The sequence below is a fragment of the Engystomops pustulosus genome, chromosome 11 (genome assembly GCF_040894005.1).
Source record: "Engystomops pustulosus chromosome 11, aEngPut4.maternal, whole genome shotgun sequence".
In the NCBI taxonomy this organism is placed as follows: domain Eukaryota; kingdom Metazoa; phylum Chordata; class Amphibia; order Anura; family Leptodactylidae; genus Engystomops; species Engystomops pustulosus.
The window spans coordinates 59,158,190-59,177,090 of NC_092421.1; the positions used below are offsets into that span (position 1 = coordinate 59,158,190).

At 41.3% G+C, this 18,901-nt stretch overlaps 1 protein-coding gene across 2 annotated transcripts in view; it reads left to right on the forward strand.

Moving 5' to 3' along the window:
• LOC140105362 (protein FRA10AC1) overlaps window positions 1–15,265 on the forward strand; it is a 29,361-nt gene extending 14,096 nt beyond the window's left edge. For both annotated transcript variants that reach the window (XM_072129272.1, XM_072129273.1), the window contains 6 exons: window positions 4,901–5,014; window positions 6,380–6,422; window positions 6,705–6,811; window positions 9,994–10,032; window positions 15,004–15,097; window positions 15,183–15,265. In XM_072129272.1, coding sequence (XP_071985373.1) covers window positions 4,901–5,014; window positions 6,380–6,422; window positions 6,705–6,811; window positions 9,994–10,032; window positions 15,004–15,097; window positions 15,183–15,225 — 440 coding nt within the window. In that variant the 3' untranslated portion in view covers window positions 15,226–15,265. The remainder of the gene's footprint in view (window positions 1–4,900; window positions 5,015–6,379; window positions 6,423–6,704; window positions 6,812–9,993; window positions 10,033–15,003; window positions 15,098–15,182) is intronic.
• Window positions 15,266–18,901: the final 3,636 nt, after the last annotated feature.

Genomic DNA, 18,901 nt, shown 5'->3' on the forward strand with positions numbered 1-18,901 from the left:
GGGTGAGCTGGTTCCGGTGCTTATCTTCCTTATGTTTTTAAACTGTTTTAAAGCGTTTTAACACTTTATTAATGTTTATATCCGAACTAGCTTCCCCGCACCGAGGTCCACACTCGGTGCACCATGCGCGCGACCGTGTGTGCATCTGAATAGGAAGTGGTAGCGCGCATGGTGCGCCGAGCGTGGACCTCGGTGCGGGGAAGCTAGTTCGGATATAAACATTAATAAAGTGTTAAAACGCTTTAAAACTGTTTAAAAATATAAGGAAGATAAGCACCGGAACCAGCTCACCCTGAGCTGGTGCTCGGCAAGTGCTGCTTATAAGACCTATCCGAAGTGGTAGGTTTCCTTTAAAGGGAACCTGTCATCAGAAATTGGCCTAATAAACCACTGCCAGTATGTTGTCAAGCAACTGAGCTGCTTCTGTAAATGTTTCTTTCATGGTCTGGTGTGGTGGCATCATCCAGAAAATCAACTTTGAAGTGAGATGTTACTTGGTTTTATGAAGTCAAGTAGGCTGAGAGTTTAACACTTAAGTCAAGCTCTCCCTGCCTTAAAACGCCCCCTTCACTGTTGATGGGCCTGCATTCAAAGACATCATTGACCACATATCCTGAAGTCTGGCACATGATGTCAATCACATGGGAGGAGGTGTTCAGAGCTTGACTTCAGTGTTAAACTCTCCGCCTCCCTGACTTTATACAACCAATTAACATCTCACTTCAAAGTAGATTTTCTGGATGATGCCACCACACTGGGTTATGAAAGAAGCATGATCTACAAGCTGCTCAGGTGATTGACAACATAATGGTAGTGGTTTATTAGGTCTAATTCTTTGTTTTCCAGGGAATGTGACGTGTATTGTGCAGATGGAGACAGTCTTCCAGTACAAGTCTATGAAAACGTAGCTCTAGGATAGTAATGGGTTTTGTATCCTTAAGTTACAGATAGGAAACATTATTTAGCGGTTTCTGTGTCTTCCATAGACTTCAGTGTAATGATTGTAGTTACACTTCCCACATATGACCACTAGAGGGCCACCTTGCTCAGTTGTAGTCCATAGTATCAGATTTGGAGATTTAGGGTGTATTCAGACATGATGTTTGATGCATCTTTTTCAAAACGGTGCAACAGCCGAAGAGTGATTTGCCTAATCTAATCCCTTAGCGTCCCTTAGCGTTTTTATTGTGTCCCCCCATTTGTTAATGCAATGTAAACACATGTGTTAGCAGTTGCGTTTTGTTAACAAAAATGTTAACAGCAATTTAATTCGCCAAAACTCTCTTTAGCTGTTGTGAGTGCACCCTTAGCATATAATCGGTGGGAGAAAAGAAAGACTATCAGGTTTTTCTGACTTCTCTTGTCTCTATTGGTGCCAGAGATAACGTTTCTGATGTCCGCTTGACGCTAAAGGGTGATTTTACATGTGACTGATTTCTGGTTAAAAAAAAAAAAAAAAGAGGAAAACAAAGTAAAAAAAAAAACAAACTTCAAATAAAAAAGGAATCAAAAATTTCTCCCTTTTAAAAAAAATTGGATTATAATGTGGCAGGATTACGCCTATTAAAGGGTTAGGTAGGCATTAAAATATATATTTTTTAAAATGAACGCTTGGTAATCGCCCTGGCATTATCATCGGGTCGTTACAAGTCAGATGTTAAACAGGATAAGTGTCTGTCTTCTATAAGCAGATTATACGCCTTCACATATACTAGTCCAGGGCGAGAGGGAACATACAAGGCAGAGGGGGATACCTAGAGACAGATCCAGTATCTCTGCATTATCAGACAAATGTGATATTGTCAGACCAAAAAAAAAACCGCTCAGGGGATTGGTATTGGCCGCCTGCTCCAAGGACATGTTCACACACAGCTGATTTGTTTGTGGAAATTTCCACTTTTGCTGTCAGATGTCGGCAACTGATTTACTGAAAAATCTGCCGTATACAAACTTTCTGATTTTTTTAACCTAAAAAAAGTCTAAAACTAAACTTTTTGTGTGATTATATTATTTCTCTATAATTGGAAAGTAAACAAAATAACCTCTAAAAATGCTGCAGAAAAAAACCTACAGATAACAAGCGCTGTATGTAAATCCTGAGGCTGAATCCTCATCACACACGCCCTTCCCCCACGGCTGACACACTTTGCCGATTAGACACGTGCGCACATTTGGCTCCTGACCCTAATGAGATGAGTCTTGTGACGGAGTGGTCTATGTCAGAGGAGAGGAGGTGTTCGCCGGGAGATGGTCTTGGATCAGAGATCCAGAGCTCAGCATCCTAAGATGGTCTTAGCCAATTCTCTTATGTCATTGTATAAATACCGTGGTCTCATTCTCACAGAGATCAGCAGCGCCCAAGACTAGAGTCATTACAGGCGGTCTCCTACTTAAGAACACCCAACTTACAGACAACCCCTAGTTACAAACAGGCCTCTGGATGTGGGTAATTTACTGTACTTTAGCCATAGGCTACAATTAACTATGATATGGGGGAATATATAAACGGTTATCTAGAACCCCTTCTATTTCAGGAATGAGTATGTGGATTTGGCTATAACATAATCTACAGCCAAATCCTGATGAATGTTTGCAGTGCATCCACACGTATCACATGTAGGGCTGGGTGATTCATGAAATTATTTGTTGGCCACTATTAAGAAAGTTTTCCTGGATACATACAAGACCCATGCTCTACTACCCTGATAAACTTTTCCCTTTCCTGTCTGCAGGAGCTGCGGGTCATGTGACATGCCAGCAGCAGGACTCAGGACTTCCTGTAATGTCCCATGTCCTGTGGACTACCAGCGGATAAGGGGGGGCCGTACACTCATTACTGTATGCACGCCTCCTTCATGAATACCTCTACCATAACAGTGGTTGGAGGACATCCGCATTAGTGGGCAGCCCTTTTGATTTGATTTATGATTTTTTTCCACCCATTCAGAGAAGCACAAGTCTGATTTTTAGCTAAATCTATGTTAGCTCCACCCCCGAGGAGCTACTGGAGCTAATAATCAATCTGAGAGCTCAACTCTCCGCTCATTGCAGTGGAGATATGGAAATATAAATGGTAATCCTAGTCAGGGTCTGAGCTAACATAATAAGAAATAAGTAGGGGGGCAACAAAGTGAGATAACTATAGTGGGGGGCATGGGGGAAGCAAATGAATGTATAGGTGCATAGAGAGATGATCAGAAGGGGAACAACAGAGCTGGGACATAGATTGATAAATTGATGCAACATAAAGAAATTAGGGAGAGTTTTGAGGGTGGAAACCTAAAAAAGATGGTGGCATCCATTGGAAAATTGAGGTTTAAATGAATAATCTTTGTCAAGTTTTTAAAGGAAATCTACCATAAAAATCCATCATGATAAACCAGGGACACTTACTGTATTTTTCGGACTATAAGGTGCACAAAAAATCCTTAGATTTTCTCAGAAATCAAAGGTGCGCCTTATATATGAACTGTACTTGCAGACAACAGCTGCCTTGAACTGTGCACAGGTCTGCCACCTGCTGGGCATTCATCCTTATAATCAGGTGCACCTTATAATTTGGTGAGCCTTATATATGAACCTAGAAGTTTTAGCAGGCATTTATTAATGGTGCGCCTTATAGTCCGAAAAATATGGTACTCATAGATCCAGGCCTCAAGTGGTAATTTTATATTTGTTATCCATGGCCCATATCCATGTTTAAAATTATGCTAATGACTCGGAAGGGCTTACCATAGTCCCTCCGTGCTGTAGCTGCACAGGCTTGTTACTTCATGGAAGTATTTAATTAAAAAAAAAAAAAATTCTTCTTGTAGTAAAACAGTGCCTTATATTTGTGATATTTTCTGATGGAATGGTAAAATATTATAACATTATTAAATGTTATAATATTTTACCATTGTTATGTTATTAACATTATAATGTAATTAAAATGTCCTGTTGTGTGTGTAGATGATAAAACTCTGCCTCTCTTATCAGTTGGACGCATTTTTCTGCAGTAGAAGTCGTGTCCTGTATGTGCGGAGGCTGAGTGGCATCTGCTGCGGACCTAAAGCTTCCAGGAGACGATCTGCCAGACCTACCTGTGAGCTGCTTAATCCCGAGCACTTTCAGGCTAATCTGCCAGAACCTGCAGGGATTTCTCCGCATAAAGCAGGACATGGATCTAGCAGCAGCCGCAAGCTCTTTGTATTAATAGTTCCCGAGATCCTGGGTATAAAACATTTACATCGGAAGGGGAAGATTTGGTATAAAGTAACAGTATATTTTCTGCATAGTTGTGGCCTTACATAGGCTGCCAAGTTAAATTCTCCATGATTTTAGTTCTTTCATCTTTTAGTTCTTTAGTTCTTTCATCTTTTGCAGAATGTATGGTTGTCCAGTTCCACTATTATTTCCCCTGGGAATATATGGATAAGAAAAGGTGCAAAGATTAGTATTACGACACATGGTGCTGGCTGGTTGCCAATATTTTCAATGCTATAGGTTCTGTAGGTTTGTTCTTAATTTGAATTTGTATGTAAGTCAGAACTGTATACTTTATTATTGAAACCCCAGGCAAAAATGTTTTTGGTCCCAATGACTATTGGGTTTTAACTGTTATGGCGGTTTATTGGAGCCTGGGACCAAAGTACAGTAAATTAACAACATCCAGGGGTCGTCTGTAAGTCGGGTGTTCTTAAGTAGGGGACCGCCTGTATATCTTTTGGACTGCTTAGCAAACACAACGCATACAGCGGGTATATATTAGACGCACGGAGGCCAACCTGATCAATATTTACCATAGGAGATCCCAACCTCTTTATTAATTATGATATTAATGAGAATTGGAGCTTGTCTAGCGTTGGTAAAGAAGTTATCATTGTCATTGATGCGTTTCTCTATCCTTCCGTCATGAAAGGTCAGTTTTTCTGCGGCAACAAGCGCTGTGACGAAAAAGAAGGCCTGAAGAGCTGGGAAGTCAATTTTGGCTACGTGGAACATGGAGAGAAGCGGAACGCCCTTGTCAAATTACGTATGGGTTCTATTACCAATTTAGTAATGTACACAGTAGCATAGGTTATTGCTGCTCAGATTTTGTAGCTGTGCTGCAATACCAGACACGGCCTATGAAATAGTGTGGCACTGTTTTGGAAAGAAAATAAGCTTATCCTATCTTATCTTGGGACAACCCCCTCTAATCATTTTGATTATGCTGTTACAATCTGTTTAACAAGCACAGCTCCATACACTGTGTAGTGGTGGTGAAAGGTACTGCAAGAAGTGTCCAAAAAATCCAGCACTATGAGTGTGCCACAGATACAGAAGCACTGAACTCTACTCCCATGAAGGTAAACGGAGTGGCAGGGTGCTCTTTTTGATCTGTGTCCCAGTTGTCGGATATTGTTATTGCATATTTTCTAGATGGGTGATACCATTATAACTTGGCACAACCCCTTTAACGTCTGGCTTTCTCTTTAGAAGATTCCGTTTGCAGCACCTATAGTAATGAAGACCTTTACCTAGAGTTTGTAGGTTTAGGTTTCACCCCTATTTTTAATATATATGTTTAGATGCAGATGTAAGAGAGTGTAAAATTGGCATCTGACTACACTGGGTTCAGTTGTAGTCTGTTACCGTGGAGATTCATTGGTGTTGATAATAGAATAGTTGCAACATTTTGCATTTTGGATAAATGATACATTTGTAGCAATTCTGCAAATAGCCTTAATTTAAAGCCAAGTTTTTTTGCAAGAAATGTAGAGGATGATATAAGTAGTTTCTTAGTGTCTGCTGAGGGTAAACTTATCTTATCCCATATATGAAATTGGTGCTGTTGGAATTGTGCCCATATTACACTGTGCTGGTCCTCAGCTGTGACAATACAAGTGACCACGGGGTATCTACCATCCCACTCCCCTGCTGTCACTTCTCCTCTGTAACAAATGTCTACAAGTTCATATGCAAACATCCTGCATCTCTGTTCCATCATATTACCTAGAAGATCGCAGGTGACTGTTCATTTAGCAATGAGATTCCTTGTGGCTTTCAATGGATATTCCCAGCTCAGCTTTCATGGCTGGATCCATAGGATATGTCAGAAGTTCTTGACAGATGAGCAGGTCCTAGCAGTGGGACCTGTTTTTGTTTCGAGAATTTGGCACTGATTCCAGTCATAAGCGAATAGCAGAGGGTTGTACTCAGCTAAGCTAAGTTTGAAAGCTGAGTCCGTGACTGAGAACTAGGAGCGGTTTTGTGTCCCAATGGTCCCTTTAAGGGTCCTTACACTGTAGAAAGTTTGCTGTAAAATATATTTGTTCACTTACTTTATACATCACCTGTTTGTTACTGACTTGAAGTGTACCCGCTTTCATTGGCTGACCATGTCGTTTTCTTCCAGGATTGTGTCCAGAATGTTCATACAAATTAAATTTCCATCATAGGTGAGTAAATGGAATGTTATCCATCATCAAAATTCAGCGTGATAAATCACGGACACTTACACATAGATCCAGGCACCGCGGCTGTGGTCAACTTCTTATCTCTGCCTTCTTCCTTTTAATAACAACTTTTAAAATTATGCTAATGATTCTGGCTGATCCTACTAGAACCCTTCTGTGCTGCAGCTTCATAGACTGTACAGCCGGCTCAGGTGGGAGGGGAGACCTTGTAACAGCCTGTGAAGCAGGCTTACACAGCAGTTTACATTTACATTTTATTCCTAGGAGAAAAGAGGTCCAGCCAAAATCTCGGAAAAGAAAATTAGCGGAAGAGGCAGGAGAACCTTCAAGAACAAAGTCTAAGCACTCCCGAAAGAAAAGAAAGTTGAAAGGTAATCGGGTTCTCTGTACCTTTATTATTTCAGGTTATTGTGAGACCATTAGCTGAGGCATAATATGGATCTTTCAAGGGCATCTACCACCAGGACGGAGACTGTATGCAAATGAGCCTGAGGGGCTCCAGGCTCCATAGGTGTCAGGCTCATTTGCATACAGTCTGTCCACCTGGTGGTAGATGTCCATTTAGGTTATAAGTACTTGTTTTAGGCCACTTACCCTTTACATGGTCGGCCATACCTCTTGAAACCCCCTTGATTTGTCCAATATTCATCTAATGTTTACAAGGGGCTTTAGACAACTGCTTAGATCTTGTTGCTAGGTAGAGTAGACTAATGGCAGTGGCACAAATGGGTGTGATAGATGCATCCCTGACACCTACAGTACAGATAAGACCAGGCGCTCTGGTACTTCCGTCCTTTGGCATCTCTTCCCAAACCGGGAGTGGCAGGGGGTCACAGCACTCGCTATGTCCAATCATTGGACACCTAGGACCATAGGACGTCACTTGTGACGCAGGTGGAAATTAGAGCTCATAGTCCAAGATGGCTACTGAGTGACTAAATTGGGTTCCCCCTCCATCCCAAAACAACCCTTCCAACCGAACAAAAGTGCCAACGACAAAGTAATGGAGCTAGATAACAACTAGGAGCAGGGTGAGTACACTTTCTTTTTGGTATCCCTGCCCAGGCACCTTGGTTTTCCAGAAATTCTAAAAAAAATAAACCCATTTAATTAGTTTGACAGTGTTTTCTCTGTAATTTACAAGTAAACTCTAATTTAGAAGTAAATTAAATTGCCCCCACCAACCCCACCTAAATTGTGTCATAATAAATTGTAGCCTCATTTATTGATTTTGCACCATTGCTTGTTGATAGTAATCGCTCAAACTTAAATTTGAAAATTTAAGAACAATGAGGGCTAAGCTAAAATGCACTTAAATTTGTGGAACAGCACATATGAAAGGGAATCTGACAGCAGTTTTGACCATACAAAGCAGAAGACAGTGTTGGATAGCAGTCTTGGAGGTGTGTGTGTGTGTACGTGTGTGTGTACGTGTGTGTGTACGTGTGTGTGTACGTGTGTGTGTACGTGTGTGTGTACGTGTGTGTGTACGTGTGTGTGTACGTGTGTGTGTACGTGTGTGTGTACGTGTGTGTGTACGTGTGTCTTGCAGTAGCAGCAGGACTGTGAAAAATGTGTTTATATTCCATGATCATACCTGGATTTGGAGCACTGTGGTGTCATTCTGCCGAACAGTGATGAGATTTCACAACCAGAGTGATCCAAGTCCAGTTACAATCTTGGAATATAAATTGTTCACAATCCTTCTGCTACTAACACACACACACACAGAGGAATGGTTACACAGATCTCCAGGGACAATGGCTATCACTGCCTACAGTTTTGTATGGTCACGGTTGGGCACATTTCCTTTAGAGGAGTTGGATTTGGCGGCGGTGGTGGAAGGCCCTCTTTAAGGTCACTTTATAAATCTGGTTTAGTTGCCAGAGCTTAATTCCATTGTGGTTGTTGTTGTTGTTATGTACTTTTGTAAGCAAATGTGTCACCTCAACTCTAGGTCACAGTTATATAAACCGCGTTTACCTGTGCAGAACTTGTGTCCTTAGATAGAACTTTGCCCATCACTTTTTTATGTTTTGGTCTCATTTTGTGTAATCGGCCAGCGATGGTCAAACAGGGACAATAAAATGATGTTTATACAGGAGCTGTCACCTCTCATGACTTGTCTGGTTTGTGGCTTCCACATGAAATAACATTTCTGGAATGTTTTTCCCTTCTTACTTTATACCAGTTTTGTTTTGTTTTCAATATTTCTTCAAAATTCAGCATCCTGGCATTAACCCTTGTCATGGAGGCGTTTCCCTATACAGTCTGGCGCGGGTAGTCCTTATTAGGCTGTAACACCTGGTAACACCCAGTTGTCAAATTCTTATGTAGTGGACAGTAGAATACATGTATCTTCTAGAATCTTCAGAAGAGGTGAGAGGCCAGGGCCACTATACATGAATGTATTGTTTTGTCTGTGTTGAAGCCGTACTGTACCCTATTCATACAGGTAACATACGGCCACATGCGGTCCACCATTTACCGTAAGATGGACAGAAATACTAATTGTGAAATATACAGCTATCTGTGCCTGTATTCCCTTTCCCTTCCCCCAATAGAAGTCTATAGGAAGGTATAAAATATGTGCAGCATACCGTGGCACAATGGCAGTGGCCCTCAACCTTTTTGTATCTGGGGAATGGCTGCACCCAGAATTTTTTTTTTTTCAAGGGACTGGGTTGGGGTAATTGGTCTCCTCACAAATACCCCATATCACTGGCGTGCGACCATCCCACTTTCTTCCATTAGCTGTTGATAATGTAAATCCTTATAGGACATATGAATATTTTAACAATCTGTCCCCTTCCAGTTTGTATTACGGGATTATTATTTATAGCAATGGTCGGGATGTCCTTCATCCATATAACTATACATTGGCAGATGATCCTTCCATAACTACACATTAGATGTAAACCTCTCACCATGTTTATCAGAGCAGCTGGTAATCCTTTAAGTTGATGCTTAGGTAACTCAGGATCTACAGCGAGCTGCTTGTTTACTTGTGCTCCTGCAGCGCAGGACTAACACTTATCCCGCTGTGTCTGATGATGAGTTTGCATTCCCATCCCGGAGGGGAGTATGTTCATCTCTGCTGCATAGTTGCAGGTGGTCGCCCCATAGCCCCCCGACCTCCACTACATGATCATGTATAATATCATCCAAATCTCCATTGTAAGGATTTTAATATTGATTTTTTTTTTTTTTTGTTGCACGAATGGTCAAGGAAAAGTAAAACTGCTAAATTACAGAGGTTGTACAGGCTTAGTCAGAAATGGCACCATAATCCTGGACAACCCCTTTAAAGGACATCTATCACCAGCGGCAGCCGAGAGGCTCTCTGGTGCCTCCGGCATTTTCACACAGTTATTGTTTTGGCAATAATAACGCAGCCCCCCCATACCCTAGCATAACAAGCAGCCTATTTAGGACACTCAAGCACCAGTAATTTGGTTAAAGATGTACTTTAAGGCTTGATGACTGTTGGTAGTCCTGGCTGTTTTTTGTAATTATTTTAAATGTATGTAATTTTTTATTTTTTTTTTTCAAGCCACATCTTCTAGTAGACATGAAGATTCCAGTGAATCAGGTAAGTTCTTGTGAGTTGCCCAAGAAATATTTTTGAGGATGAACTCATGTTTATGTAAGAAAGGCAAGTAAAGATGCTACTCGGTCATCTACATTGAGTCTTCATTCATAGCAGTTCATTAAAGATAACAAGTGCCTATGAACTTAACCCCTTCCCGACATTTGACATAATAGTACTGCATCGCGGGAGGTGCGTTCCCGCAAAATGCAGTACTATTACATCATGCTTCTGGCCCCGGCTCCTGAAAGGAGCCGGGGCCAGAAGCTGCGGGTGTCAGCTATATATTATAGCCGACACCTGCCTCTAACACCCGCGGGTGTTAACCCCCTGATAGGGGGAATTTAAAGTGAATCGGACCCCCCCGCGGCGCTTACCGGGGGGGTCCGCTGTTCCGATCGCAGCCCCGGGACTGCGATCTCCTTCCTGTAGCCGGGTCCGTGCCTTTTGACAGGACCCAGCTGTAACACACTGCATCATGCAGCATGCTCAGTGTGTTACATTACACAGTGTAATACATCTGTATAACACTGTGTAATGTGAAGAATAGCTTAAACAAGCGATCCGTGGATCGCTTCTTCAAGCTTACCTGTAAAAGTAAATTAAAAAAAAGTTAAAAACATTAAATAAAAACATTTTTAAATAAAAATAATTAATTAAATTAAGTTAAAGTCCCCTAAACACTAATATTCCCTATACACATGCAATAAAGGGAGAAAAACACAAAATCGCCAAAAACCCCCACATATTTGGTATCGTCGCGTCCGTAACAATCCGTACAATAACTCAGAAACATTATTGGACCCGCTCGGTGAACGCTGTAAAAACAAAACCCGAAAAACACGCCAAAAATGTAAATTTTTCATAAAATCTCTGCACAAAAGTGTTCTAAAAAGTGATCAAAAAAGTTATGTGCGCCAAAATGGTACCACTGAAAAGAACAACTCAACACGTAAAAAATATTAAAGTTGCGTCTCCGAAAAGATGGCGATGCAAAAACAAATGAGATTTCCTCTATATTAGTTTTTTCCAGTAAAATTGTAAAAATAACTGAAAAACTATATAAATGAGTAATCACCGTAATCGTAGTGATCTGTAGAATAAAGATAATATAGTATTTTTAGTGTACGGTGTGCGACCCCCAAAATATACAAAAAGAAAGGAAACCAAAATTGACAATTTTCTTTTCACCCATACAATCAAGAGTTAATAAAACCTCATCAATTAGCTAAAGACCCACTAAAATGAAGTACCTTATATACTCGAGTATAAGCCTAGTTTTTCAACACAAAATTTGTGCTCAAAAACCCTAACTCGGCTTATACTCGAGTCAATTAAAAAAATCAAGTCAAAACTCACCTTTCTGACATCACCTGTAGGTCCTCTTCTGTCTGGGACAGTCTGAGACAGAAGAGGACCTATGGGGGACGTCGGAAAGATGAGTACAGTGTTATTTTTTTTCCTACTACAGGGGCTGGGCAGGCTGTATGCTACGGGGGTTGGGCAGGCTGTATGCTACAGGGGCTGGCAGACTATATACTGGGAGGCCGTAACCAATGCATTTCCCACCCTCGGCTTATACTGGAGTCAATAGGTTTTCCCAGTTTTTTGTGTTGAAATTGGGAGTTTCGGCTTATACTCGGGTCAGCTTATACTCGAGTATATACGGTATTTGTAAAGTGCATCTCATGTCGCAAAAAATAAGCTCTTATATGTCCAAATTGCCCAAAAAATAAAGATTGTATAGCCAATAAAAAGTGACAATGCATAATCTTCTCTGAATGGCGCAGCTTCTCTTTGATGCCCTGCAGTGTGCCCATACAGCAGTTACCACCACATATGGGGGATTGTTATATGCGGGAGGGATTGGGTATCAAATTTTGTGGAGCGTTTTGGTATTTTATCCACTGAAAATTTGTACATTTTTTGAAAAACACATTAATTTAGCCAAAAAAATTTCCCTTTCAAAATTGCATCCGATTTTGTTTTAACCCCTGTAAAACAATTAAAGGGTTAACAAACTTCATAAAAGTTGTTTTACGTACGTTGAGGGGTATAGTTTCTATAATGGGGTAATTTATGGGGTTTTACCTTTATTTAGGTCTCTCAAAGTGATTTGAAACCAGAGCAGGTCCCTCAATAGCAGGATTTAGCGTTTTTTATGAAAATGTGAAAAATCGCACCTAACGTTCAAAGGCCAATAACATCCTACAAAAATAAGACTATGCATAAAAAACCATGTCCACATAAAGAAGACATTCGGTGAATGTTAGTTATTAAGTTTTCTTGCAATTATGACTATGTGTGGAAAAAGTAGAACATTTTGAAGTTTGAAAATCAAGAATTTTTCCAAATTTTCACCAAATATCTGATTTTCTCATAAATAAATGCAAAACATACCACCAAAATTTTTCAACTAACATGAAGTACAATGTGTCACGAGAAAACAATTTTAAAATCACTTGGATATCTTAAAGCGTTCCGAAGTTATAACCACTTATAGTGACACAGGGCAGATTTGAAAAAATGGGCCGTGTCACGAAGGTGAAAAGTGGCTTCAGCGTTAAGGGGTTAAAGGACACCTGTCATCAGGTCTCTGTAACTTAGGGCTCATGCACACAAACCTATGCCCACCATGCCGTAGCCCGGCAGGCACACGTCGGGGCGCGGGAGAGGGGTGAACTGGGGCTCTATTTTTTTTTTTTTTTTGGGCAACGGCTCGGAAAGGCTTGTTGCGCTTACGATACCGAACTTTCTATGAGGTACATATGTACGGCCGCAAGCTTGCAGCCATACATGCATCCCCCTCACGGTCGTGTGCATGAGACCTAATTCTCTCACTACTACTTCTGTGAGCAGCTCACAAGGTTTCCATCCCAGCCTTAATCTAGTCAATTCATACATTAATCTAATTTCTAAATTCATCTGTTATTTATTATGTAAATGAGGCTGGGTACATGGTCAGAGGCAGTGATGTCACCCCTGCTACCCCTCCCCTCTCCTCCCCCTGCTCATGTCTGTAATGTATAGTAATACACAAAACTGCCGCTGGCAGAGGAATCGGCCCATATCTACACAGTGGAAATAATAAAATGTCACTTTTATTAACTATAGATTATAAAAACAAAAAAAGTAATGTTAATAATTAAAGGTCAGCCTTTTTTTTGTAATTAATGTATAATAAAGCATTGCTAGTGTCTGTGCTTTATCTGCTCTGTTCTGCTATACATATGTGAGGGACACAAACATTCAGTTACACAAGTACCTGATATGTTCTGCCATACACATAGCTGCATCCTGGAGCAGTTGAACACACACACACAGGCTGCTGGCAGTGTCAGCACTGGGAGAGTCACATGATTGTACAGGCCGTAAGTCGTGTGTATAGGAGGAGTATCTCATACACACAGGTGCAGGGGGCGCCAGCACCATGAAGTATAGAGAGACAGCCAGCACCAGGAGTGTCACACCATTATACAGCGTCCGCGGTCCACCCCCCCTCCCTGTGTAATGTGCTGTCCCTGTGTAAATGTCCCGCCCGCATCCCTGTGTTTCTGCCCCCTGCTTACCTGTCCGGCCCTGCCTTGGTCCGCCCACCGCCTGCAACTCCTCCGGCTCCTCCAGGCTGCAATGCATTTTATTAGGGCAGGAAGGCCGCTAGGGGCATGTTATTAATAAGGGGAGGCCGCTGCAGGACATGTTATTAATAAGGGGAGGCCGCTGCAGGACATGTTATTAATAAGGGGAGGCCGCTGCTGGACATGTTATTAATAAGGGGAGGCCGCTGCTGGACATGTTATTAATAAGGGGAGGCCGCTGCTGGACATGTTATTAATAAGGGGAGGCCGCTGCTGGACATGTTATTAATAAGGGGAGGCCGCTGCTGGACATGTTATTAATAAGGGGAGGCCGCTGCTGGACATGTTATTAATAAGGGGAGGCCGCTGCTGGACATGTTATTAATAAGGGGAGGCCGCTGCTGGACATGCTATTAATAAGGGGAGGCCGCTGCTGGACATGTTATTAATAAGGGGAGGCCGCTGCTGGACATGCTATTAATAAGGGGAGGCCGCTGCTGGACATGCTATTAATAAGGGGAGGCCGCTGCTGGACATGCTATTAATAAGGGGAGGCCGCTGCTGGACATGCTATTAATAAGGGGAGGCCGCTGCTGGACATGCTATTACAAAATTAGGTTTTTTTTCCTAAAGGTGACACAGCACCCGAGTTTTGCTCGTTTTTTTTGGCGAATTTTGACACACCAAGCTCAAAAGGTTGCCCATCACTGGTATAGGAGTATCTCATACACACACAGGCTGCAGGGTGCATAAGCACCAGGAAGCACATGAAGGAGCCAGCACCATGAGTGTCACATGATGATACAGGCTGTCAGTCATGTGTATAGGATATCTCGTACACACAGGTGCAGGGGACTCCAGCACCAAGAAGTATAGGGTGACAGCCAGCACCAGGAGTGTTACACCATTATACAGGCTGTCAGTCATGTGTATAGGATATCTCGTACACACAGGTGCAGGGGACTCCAGCACCAGGAAGTATAGGGTGACAGCCAGCACCAGGAGTGCTGTCAGTCAGGCACTGGGGTAGTGGCTGTGCTTCCCACTCATGAATAAGCTGGACAGCTGTATATGATAATTACTCATTGGACATCTCACAGGTCATTTGCATACAGCTTTAGGACCTCATTGCTTAAGTTTACAGGCATATAGAGGGACAATGTAGGGATAGAGGCAATGCTGTTAAATGGCAGTTTATGAAAATATATTTAGTTTTGAATTTGCCTGACAGGTTCTCTTTACAATGTCTTCATGGATCTGCCTTAGGCCTGAACTCACAACTGACTTGTAGGTCATTTCCAAAAAGATTAAAGGATCCACTGCAATGCCTGAAGAGCTTAAAACGTAACCAAGATTGCAAGAAATCCTCTTACTTTTGTTGGTATTTGACCTCTAGGTTCTTCAGACACAGACAACAAGGAAGACGATGAGGGTGGTGATTCCAGTGAGATCTGGAAAGGTCCTCAGCAGGAGACCGATGAGAAGACAAGGTGACGTCTCACTAGATGCTGTCATCGATAAAAGTGCTATCCTGTAGAATGAAAGTATTTTATCCCATTCTTTTGTTTATTGCAGGGAAGAAGAGTTTGATGAATACTTCCAGGATATGTTCCTGTAGGTCATGTCTAGGTGTTTTAATAAATTCTATTTTTGTAAAATTCTGTTATTTTTCTTATTGTCAACTGCAATGTTGGTGACGTATATCTTTATTGCCCTACTGGTGCCAAACCCCCAACTGTACATTTTACAACAGGAGGTCCGGGTCATTTAAAGAACATGTGGAAAAAAAACCCGATAATTTTCTGGTCCTGTAGGTGCTAATTATCCTGGTCCTGAACCAGTTATGTGGTCTACTAATAGTCTGGGCCTTCAGAGACTTCCTATATAAGACGCTACATTGTTGGTTGTTACATCACATGGTCTTTGACCATATGAGACCTTATCTAGCCATTGTCTAACCAGAAATAATTCTTGGCACATGTAATTGGCGCAGCATGAGTTCTACGATCCATCTCTTTCCGTTAGCCCTCTCCGTCTGCTCTTTATTGACCTGGAGGCACCTGGTAAGCATGTTACATTTGTAAAGGGGTCAGCGAGACCCTTTAGTCTTTACCTTACCTCCTATAACAACATACATTTTGTTGAATCTTCTTCTTTCCTTTTTGTAACATTTTCTTTCCTATGTGAATAATGATACACATAATGATTGCACATAATGGTGCAAAATAATACAATAGTGTAAATATAAAAACAAATTCCGTTCCAATTATTTCTCGATTTTGCTACAGTTTCCACCAGATGGGGACATGTTCAGAATAGTGCAATTTTCAGTAAAGGAATGTCTGTCTCTAAGGAGAACCTGAGGTTAATTCTCGAAAGCCCTGTTAAAAGCCAAATCCAATATACAACAAGCAGCTTATGTTTATGTAAGTCGTCATCTCCAGCTCCTTGTACAGCCAGGCCCCTCCAGGTGCACTGCCGAGGAATGGAAAACACATATATAGCATTCCCTTAAGTTCTGCTTCTACGCTGTAAATATTTATAGGTAAAGTTATATGATAGAGATCTTGTATACTGTGTGTTGCAATTGTTATGAAGGCAAATGTTTCTCTCAACTTGTGCAGAAGTAGCACATGCGAGGTAGATATTACACAGTTACAGTAGATGAATAGATATATACATAACATACACTTAGGTGCGAGACATTCCATAGATATTACCTATTCTTGAGACTGTTGGAAGCACATATGAGATGAAACTTGTTGAGGGGTATTTCAGGTTTTAGATATTGATGACGTATCCATAGTGTCTGTGACCCCCATTGATTAGCTGACACGGGCAGCCATGGTAGCAAAAGAAGCAGAGGCCTCCATCCACTGGAGATCTGTAGTAATCAGTAACAGCCATTACATGATGGACAATGTTGTCTGATATTAAAGTCGAAGCTAATTCAAGGTGTAGGACCTGAAAGGAGGAGCATGACTCTTTCATTTTATTCTTGTTAGAACCTGGAGTCCTGCTCCTCCCTTGAGGCCCTGTGCAAGGTATAATTCAATGATTGAGGCCCTCCAGAGAACCTGATAATTATGGAGACATCCAACACCACATGGGAACTAGCAATCCGACATAAAAAAACATCATGGTTTCCAAGAGAAGATGACCATCGAGCAAAGTTTGGCTGGAACCTCTATACCTAAAGGGAACCTGTTGCCAGGAATGTCATTTTGAGCAGGTGACAGGTTCCAATAGTCTCTGCTATGCTGATTTAAAAAATGCCTTTGTCAGCAATCTGAATCCTTTGAGTAGTTTAAATCACATCACCTAGCTCCCTGCCAGCAGCATTCTGTGAGTCCCTGGGTAGGAGGCAGCTGCTGCCTGTGTGTGCCTGTTTCAGTCTCCTCTAAACTCATCCAGCTCCCTCCCCACATGTGCATTGAGCAGGCAGGGGAGGGAGTGGGACGGTGTGGAGGAGAGGGAGAATGCATCCAGGAGACTCAAAAAAGGCTGCAGCTGCCAACTCCCTGAGACATGCTGACAAGTACTGAAATGATTGAGAATGCTGACAGAGAAATTTTTAAAAATTGGCATAATATAGACTTTTGGAACCTGGCACCTGCTTAAAATGACATTCCTGATGATAGGTTCCCTTTAGAACCCAAAATAAACGGTTATTCTAGTTGGCCTACATAGTAGCTGTATAAATTTGATTTATCAACATAGAATTTCCTCACCTTGGAACAGTTCACCCAAATTTTTTTCTTACCCTAGCTGAAATCTAGAAACTGACAGAAAAAGTTGACTGATCATAAAGTCCTTGACCTCTCAAATCCATTAGACTCAGCAATTGATTATAAAATATTTAAATGGTTTTCTTTCTGGATGTGAATGTGGTTGAAATGAAGTAACCCCTCAGACTAATACGTATTTTTAATGTGTTTTACAAGTTTTCATTGCACAAAGTTGTGGATGAGGTAAAGGCATATGCACTGCTATCATTTATAGTAGTGAAAAAGAAGGGGATTCCCATCTTTAGAATTAAATACATAACATTAGGATTTGAGGGTATCACTCCTGGGTGGATGAGGGTCACACTGATATAATGTGCACTGTGTTTTTTTTTTTTTTAAATATTCTGAGACTTTTGAGTAGTATCTGAGGTAAAACTGTTCTAATTTCTCATGGCATCCAGTCAGAGCTAGTCTTTCATTATATATACTGCTGTTGTAAAATGAAAGCTGAGCTCTGATTGGTTGCCATGAGAAACCAGAACAGTTTTGCCCTCCGACACTTCTGATAAACCTTCCCTCAAAGTGGTTGACCACTTTACCTCATGTTATTTGTAATGTGTGTAAGTGTGAGGGGTGATTTACCAATATACATCTATTAATAGTTTCTTGATATGTAAGGTGAAAACTCCTGTCTTTTACCTCATCAGTCAGAGATTCCTGTCCATAAAATGGCTGGAACTTCCGGCGAGGAACTTAATCTTATATTCATGAATGCTATCATAATGTCGTGGCAGGGCAATTCTTCATGGACAGTTAGAGATCACATGACCCTCCATCTGCGGCCATTTTATTGATAGGACTGTCTGGCTGATGAGGTAAAAGACTGGAGGCTTCACTTTACATATCAAGAAAGTGGAGCAGAACTTTTACTAGATGTATATTGGTAAATTACCTAATATCCTCCCCCCCACACACACACACACACACACACATTACAAATAACATGAGGTAAAGTGGCCAATCACACAAACACTGCCCTACTTTGGACCATGAGTTGAGTGTGATGTCGAACTTCATATTGTGTACCCATAGGGATTCTTCTTTAGGATGTGCCTTAAAAATCTGATATTTTTGTATCTCACCTGTTCCAAAATGGGATCCTGAGGCGATTTTTTATTTTTTTTTATTTTTTTTTTTCCTGTACTTTCTATACATGTGAATGAAGAGAAATTGCATGTACCTAGATATAACAACGAGCAAATTGGGAGCCCTGTTCTGACCTCCATCTTATAGCTCGTGTCCATATGCCATAACTTGCCAAATTGGGAATACTCCATAAAATATGCCTTTTTTTTCCTATTTATTAATGAAAACCACGCTTTTAAAGTATGGGGCATCGTTCCCATGTCCTCATTATGCCGGTTGTCTCTTCACTTCCCTTTGAATAGCCCTGGGGTATTTAAAAAAATACCCAATTTTTCACAAAAAAATAACAAACCACTAAATTTTTGCAAAACAACAGACACAGTTGCATCCAGAGACTGAGAGTTACTCCCTTTGTGGCTC